This window comes from Urocampus carinirostris, chromosome 2, assembly GCF_059441175.1.
Source record: "Urocampus carinirostris isolate Australia breed hairy pipefish chromosome 2, RoL_Ucar_1.0, whole genome shotgun sequence".
Taxonomy (NCBI): domain Eukaryota; kingdom Metazoa; phylum Chordata; class Actinopteri; order Syngnathiformes; family Syngnathidae; genus Urocampus; species Urocampus carinirostris.
Genome location: NC_142350.1, coordinates 5,861,691 through 5,868,936, shown reverse-complemented (window position 1 = coordinate 5,868,936; position 7,246 = coordinate 5,861,691). Strand labels below are relative to the sequence as shown.

Sequence of the window (7,246 nt, the reverse complement as noted above, 5' to 3'; positions counted from 1 at the left end):
GTTGATGATTTGACACAACATGAATAATAAGCATCCAATAATTTATTAAATAATCAGGCATTGGAACAATTTGGATAGCACAGGTTGAAAGACCCATTGGGAATGGAGTGTTTGTCTATATCACGCATTTAAAAAAAAGAAAAAAAATTGCCAGAAATTGCCTTTATATACCAGTAATTGAAATTGGAAAATCATAATTACAACGAAATGCTACTACATATATTAACCATTTATTAATGAATCTAATTGTATTAATTGTGAAAGTATATTTTTGATGTTTATATTCTATCAGATACATTTATTTAATGCAGCTTTAGGTCCAACAGTAGCTTTAATTTAACGTGGCCCTATGAATGAAATTATTTCACAAAATAATTTTTGGGAAGATGCATTTACAATCTGATACACCTTACAATATAGTACATGTTTCAAAGGAAATGACTAATATCCCACAAAGCATGAATTTTAGGAATACAGTGGTACAGCTTCATACGAGCTTAATTCATACCGGGATCATACTCGTAGCTCAAATATCTCGCGTGATAAGCAAAATTTCCAGGTACGAAACAATTCATATGTAATTGGTCCAATCCCGAACTCCGAAAAGCATCCAGGTTAACCTTTAGTAGCTATTAAACATCTTGGTCACAGAAAAATATATAAATAATAATAAAAAATACAGTAATAAGATAAGATGATATTAAAGAAAAAAAATGGGAGTTTTTTGATTATCATTGTGTGCAACGGGATTCCAAACCAGGTCATGTTGGTAAAGGCGCCAAAACTTTACTCCTCGACCACCTGGGATACAGCTGACATTTAAAAAAGCATTAGAGTTTATTTCATTATCACACAATATTTCTCACCGCGCCAGAAACATTGATTTGCATAGTGAATTTTGTTCTGCATTCTGATAGGTTAAACAGTCCCCACTTCTTCACCTGCGTGTCAATAACTTTGCGAGAAACAAAAATCGTTCAACGAAATACTATACTAGCTCTTTTATACATATTAAACTGCGACAATATTGATGCAGAGTTGAGGACGTGAAGATCCTGATTAACCTATCAGAATGCAGAACAAAATGGAATATGCAATTCAGTGGTAAAGTATCGAGGCCCTCATTGCAGTGACCGGGGTTTGAGTCCCATTGCAAACAATGTCTTGCGATTATAATCAACAGCACTTATTGACTCAACCGATCAACCTTGGCACTCTTAGCTCGATGGTTATACACAAACAAACATGATAGTTGTTACTGGAGTCTCGATTTCAGGTGCCTTAAGGTGCAGAAAATTCGGGAGTTAAGTCCCCAGAGCACCCCCTAGCAAAAAGGAACCTCGTCGGTGCAGCAGGCAAACGAGTAGATAACGCTCACTAAACACAAACTACCGGGCACGATGTCCCCGCCACCGCCAAACACGCTCTCATCGGGTTGGGTGGGACTTGGGGTTGGCATTTCCTCAAGGCTGAATTCCTGCGATCGGGTACTCCAGTCCTTCAAGGTGAACACCAAAGTCGGGTTCTGTCCGGGGTCCACCACCGCCAGGTCACTGAAGTTGGCCCAGCAGGACCGGAAGAGGATAGTGACGTTTCCTTCAAGACCGTCCACATTGGCGCCCGCGGAGTCCTTCAGGCTAGCCTCCACCGTCATTGTGGTCACACCCACTGACACGCACTCGCCCTGGTGGGAAGAATTGCTTGTGAAAAGGCTCTCTCGAGTGGTGTGTGAATGAAACGAATACAGTAGACGCCCGGGATATGACAGGAATTCGTTGTGAGGTGGGGATTGCAAAGTGGAATGACAGTAAAGCGGGGGATAGAAACTCATGCTAACTGGCTACCTGATAACCCAGATAAAAAGTTTAAAAATAATATAAATAGTCGATATCATGGACTTTTTGCTTCTCCCTTTAGCGTCACCGGAAGCCTTCGGACCCATTGTTTGCAAGTTTAGACTAAGGCACAGCACAGAAAAACATCAACAATAAATAAATACAGTATTGTATCACAAATTGCCATATTATGGGGAAAGAAAGCTAATCAATTAGATGACGCGTTCTGAACCCCCATTACCTCAAATAAACACACTAAAATAACAAACTGTTATATAATAAGTACTAATGTGAAATATTCCCCTATACAATTGTAAATAATTGTAAATAATGCAAATGTAATAATGATTGTATGTTTGTTTTACATTTATATTTGACTTTTGGTACTGTAGAGTAGCGGGTGGACGCAGACGGGGGAGGAGATGACAGATTGAGATTCAGACCGATTTTAAACCTTCCACTTTAAGGATTGTTATGCCGTTAGAAGATTCCCGCGCTCACAATCTTCGATTGGTTACAGCCATGCAACTTAGTGAGGTTAGCAATCCGTCTGCCTTCTTAGTATTTCATGATCATCAAAGGCTTTGTTCACGTGCTTTAATTGCCTCCTTATTTTAATATTTCTTGATAATTGCAAGCTTCATTTCTATGGTTATGTTTTTCTTTCCCTTTAGTATCACTGCAAGCCTTGGGACTCACAAATACAGTACAAAATATACATTCTAAAGTAAGTTCAAAAATGGACCAACCCAATACTTGAGTTATTTTGACCCAATTTGTTGTTTTGCAGAAACAAAAATTGTGTAACGTTTTTGTTTTTTGTACACAACAATTCAGCAAAACAGACTCTTTTGGTTTAAGATGACCCCTGCCTCTCTTATATCAAGCTTGTTTCTCTCTTTAGCATCAATGCAAGTCTTTGGACCCTTAGCACGAGATTCTGAACTGATGGTAGAGAGAGAAAAGCATTGTGAGAGTTAATTAAGCCAATGGCTTATCGGCAAGTTCATGGTGCTGTGATGCAAACCAATAGCTGACAAGTATTTGATATGAAGTCATCCAGTATCCAACGGGCATTTGAGACATAACTTGTTTTTGGGCATGAGAAATAATTTGTTGTTGATGTCGTATAGTGGGAAAATTGTAGCTAGAGCCTGAAAAAACATCTTATTCCACACAGTCACGTGAAAATGTAAGGCAGGGTGGCCGTATCCCGGGGTCTACCGTACATCTCAGTATAGCTTCTCACCTCCTTATCCACAGCCATGAGGCTGGGCTGCTGACTCAACAGCCCCACATATGGACCCGGCACGGGCTCCTTAACCAGGATCAAGTTTTCCACGCTGGAGACATGGCTCACTACCGGTTCGTCTCTCGTCACCTCCTCAGAGGCCTCCTGCAAACACAAATCCAGATCATGAACTGGTTCTCGGCACTCAAAGTGATTTGGGTTTTACCTGATTCCAGAGAGGGTCCGAAGGTGGAGGTGGCGGTGCCACGATCCCCACAGAAGATACATTAAAGCCAATGGACTGGCTGAGGTTGCCCGAGACGGCCGCCTGGCCCAGATTGTCGGCAATCTTGCGCATTAGCTTGAAGTCTTCCTCGCCTGGTAGGGACAGTAGTAGAATTTACGGTTTTACAACAAACTGAGACAAACTGCAAGAACCTACAGGTCATAAAATTCAAAGCACTGAAAAAGTGTTTCAACAGGTGATTTCTCAACTCTGACTTAGTTGAGTCCTGCTATCAACCCTCATCTGGAGGTAGGAAACCAAAATCTGACTAATAGCAATACTGAAATTGCTCAAAAGGCATTTCAAATTAAAACGAAAACGGACTGACGGATAGCATTTGGACAGCAAACTGCAAAAATATAAAATGGATGATCAAGAGGATTGAGGACCTAAACAATAGATCTTAGATAGAATTATTCCATTTTTATGTTTGGGGCTGGGCGCAGGTTGTCACTCTGTCACGTCCTAATTTTTGTGCACTGAAAGTAAGAAGGAAAAGTTTGAGGGTGAGAAAGAAAAGGTCTCTGCACATCCTTGTGGCTAGCTCGTTCGGTTGTATAACATCCGATCGCATTTTATTTATTTATGTGTAAAAAACGCCAGTTTGTCCCAGGTTTACAGACTGTGTTGTTGCTAGAGAATAAGGGAGAGAAGGATGAGAAGACAAAAAAGGGGTACGGGCTCTCACTGGGTCTTCGTGGCTAGCTCATTCAGTTGTATCATGTCCGATCCCATTTCATAAAATACATCTGAAAATTCCCATTTGTCTCCGGTTCTATGAACTTTATCGTTGGGGGAACGGGCTCTCGTCGTTCACTTCAAATAGCCGGCTCATAGAGCCGTTCCGTCGAAAGGGACATCACTATTCGTCTAGTAGCCGCAATGGCTAAAATTAAACCGTGAGAGTTTTGACTTTTAGGACGTGGACACCCAAAATGTGATTCCACCTACAACACAGCTAATTCTAAAAAAAAAACAAGCTTTGGTGTAGCCCAATGAAGATCCTGATCCTATAAACATGTATGTCCATGATGAAACTGAGGTACATTACACATACACTAAAAAGAATGGCAATCGAATAATGAAGGTCTCTATGAGTCAAATCGGGATGCTTCTCATGCTACAGGTATCCATGGCTTCCGGTACTGTCTGTTTCATGTAGAGGAACACCCCTAACCAAAAAAAAAAACAGTCTAGAGAGGAGTGGGCGCCGTTATGCCGTACTTGCCCATGACACACCACAGGAAGTGGTACACTGACAGTCCAGGTTGTTAAGGGATCCAACATGAAAATGCCCACCTGCCCCAGATTTAATGGACTGGATTGTTGCTCGAGGGTAAGGAAGAGTCTTGTTGGGCCCCGTGGCTCGCTCTTTCGGTAGTATCAAGACCAATCGCATTTCATACATTTTCATGTGAAATTTCACATTTGGACTGGATTGTTGCTAGAAAGTAATGAAGGGAAGAAGATTGAAGGGCCGGGTTCTCGCTGGGTCTTGTCCTCGTGGCTAGCTCTTTCGGCAGCTCAAATCCCATTTCACACATTTTCATGTGAAAATTCCCATTTGGCCCAAGGTTTATGGACTGGATTGTTGCTAGAGAGCATTAATGCTCCCGCTTGGCCCTCGTGGCTAGCTTGTTGTATCACGTCCGATTTGATTTCCTGCATTTACGTGTAAAAAATGCTCATTTGTTTTATAGGCTGTATGTTGCTTAAGAGTAAGGAATATGACAGGATAACAAAAAAACAACATGAAAACTGAAGCAAACACTTTAAATCAAAATCTCACCATCAGTCGTGTTGTCGACCTTCTGGACAGGGGGTTTCTTGATCTCCACCTCCACCGTCAGCCCCGTGGACCGCTTCCTCCTTCTGGAGTCCTCCCGGATGATGTTGGTGATCCGGATCATGTTGGAGGGCACCTGGAAGAAGGCGGCCAGGTTGCGGACCAGGTCGTCGCCGAAAAACTCATCCTCTGTCATTGCGGGCAAGTTAAAGGAGACAAAGATCTTAGGGGACATCTGGATTTCCGCCGGTTCTGATCCTCTCAGCAGGACTTTCAACATCTTGTTCTTTCGATCGAAAAAGTTGCTGCCGTGCGGTGTGGAGCTGTTTAGTTCCGGGACGTATTGACCTGGGAACAAAATGTGGATGCTAGACTAGTCAGGTAAAGGGGAAAAAAAGAATTGAAAAATGTATAGTTTTCCACATTTTAACGAGGATAGCATGCAAACAGAGTCAAAAGGGGCAGGAATGAATACATTGTCAAAAATCACACATATAAAAAAACTGTTAATAGTTTTGCATATTTTAATTTGGATATCAACCAAGTAATAACGTAAGGGAGAGAATAAGTAACTAAACTGTTCAAAACCACACAGATACAAAACTGCTTGCAATCATGAAAAAAAAGATGTTTTAAGGTTTTTCATATTTTGATGATTGCATGCAAACAATGACGGAAAGGGGAGAAATAAGTAACTGAACTGTCACATTCAATATTTTGAGGCCACCCCTTTGCCAGCAATATTTTTAAGCAGATGCTTACTGTAGTTGCAGACGTGTCTGGCCCATCGACCAGGACTCATCTTGGCCCAGGGTGCAGTTCCTTTTTCCTCCCCCTTCTGTTATTGTTTGTATTATTATTAAATATGAAGAACTACAAATAACCATGTTTAATTGTTTGCTGACAATTGGTTTCAATTGCCCTTTGAGTTTTCTTTGGTAGAGGGTTACTTATTCCTCCCCCAGTTCGTCATGTTTTTGCATGCTCTCCTCATATGGAAACCTATATACAACCTAACTTAAATAGTTTGCTGAAAATGGGGTCTCTTTGAGTCTCCTTAGGCAGAGGGTTTAGTTACTTCTGCCATTCTGTGCATGCTTTCCTCAATATAACATGGACACCACTAAATGATAGGGTGATTCTAGTCCATTTTGTTTATTACCATCGAAGCTGGGCTCCTTTAGGGTGTAGTCGCTGTTGTCTTGGTTCCACTCAGCATTGGTGGGCGCCACCAGTTGGTCACCGACGTAAACGTCCATCTGCTGCGGCTTGTCATAGAAGACGGACACCAGCACGTACTTCAGGGGACCAAAAGACAAGGTCAGAAAACATCTAAACTGGAGGACTAAAAGAAAAACCACAAGCGAAACTTGGAAAACGTATCTGCACCTCGTCATCTTCAGCATTGAGCATCATGAGGCGAAGCTTCTGAGGACTGCTGCTGGAGAAAAAGACATCCACAGCCCGTCCCGTGGACACGATGCTGTGGAAGAGGGAGACTCGCTTCTGACAGGTGTAGCCTGCACACCAGCCGTGGTCCTGAGGGCCTGGATGCACACAAACACACTCTAAAACCAGGTTTTAACCCTAGAAAGGGACGTAGCTTCAATAGGACCACTAATATGTCCCAAGAGAACTGTTAGTCACCTAAATGATAGTAAAAGTCCTGAGAAAAAAAACCCAGAACAAATACATGTTCCCTCATACTCACTGATTACCTTAGCCTAACCCCAATCAAAGTGTCACTCAAACCTCAACGCTAAAATGATAAATTAGGACCACAAAATGTCCTATTAAGGATTTTTGCTTCCAAAATGATGGTTAAGTAATAAAAATGGCTCCAAGAAACTGTGTAACTCAAACCTCAATTCTCAAATTAGGTTTTAGCCCTTTTTAGAAAAGGGGCAGCACAGTTCTGAGGTTGTGAGATCAAACCTCCTGTGTGGAGTTTGCATGTTCTCCCCTTGCCTGCGTGGGTTTCCTCCGGGCACTCTGGTTTCCTCCCAAATTCCAAAAACATTCATATCAGGTTAATTGGCCAGTCCATATTGTCCCTAGGTGTGACTGAGCGAGTGAATTGTCTGTCCTTGTCTGCCCTGCGACTGGCT

The 7,246-nt window shown here is 41.9% G+C and overlaps 1 protein-coding gene across 1 annotated transcript in view; it reads right to left on the bottom strand.

Moving 5' to 3' along the window:
- Window positions 1-27: 27 nt before the first annotated feature.
- Window positions 28-7,246, bottom strand: part of pkhd1l1.1 (PKHD1 like 1, tandem duplicate 1) — a 40,690-nt gene continuing 33,471 nt past the window's right edge. The window contains exons 68-73 of the mRNA XM_088328549.1: window positions 6,528-6,685; window positions 6,301-6,436; window positions 5,142-5,486; window positions 3,293-3,444; window positions 3,085-3,231; window positions 28-1,684 (exon numbers count right to left, since the gene is read on the bottom strand). Coding sequence (XP_088184675.1) covers window positions 1,325-1,684; window positions 3,085-3,231; window positions 3,293-3,444; window positions 5,142-5,486; window positions 6,301-6,436; window positions 6,528-6,685 — 1,298 coding nt within the window. The 3' untranslated portion in view covers window positions 28-1,324. The remainder of the gene's footprint in view (window positions 1,685-3,084; window positions 3,232-3,292; window positions 3,445-5,141; window positions 5,487-6,300; window positions 6,437-6,527; window positions 6,686-7,246) is intronic.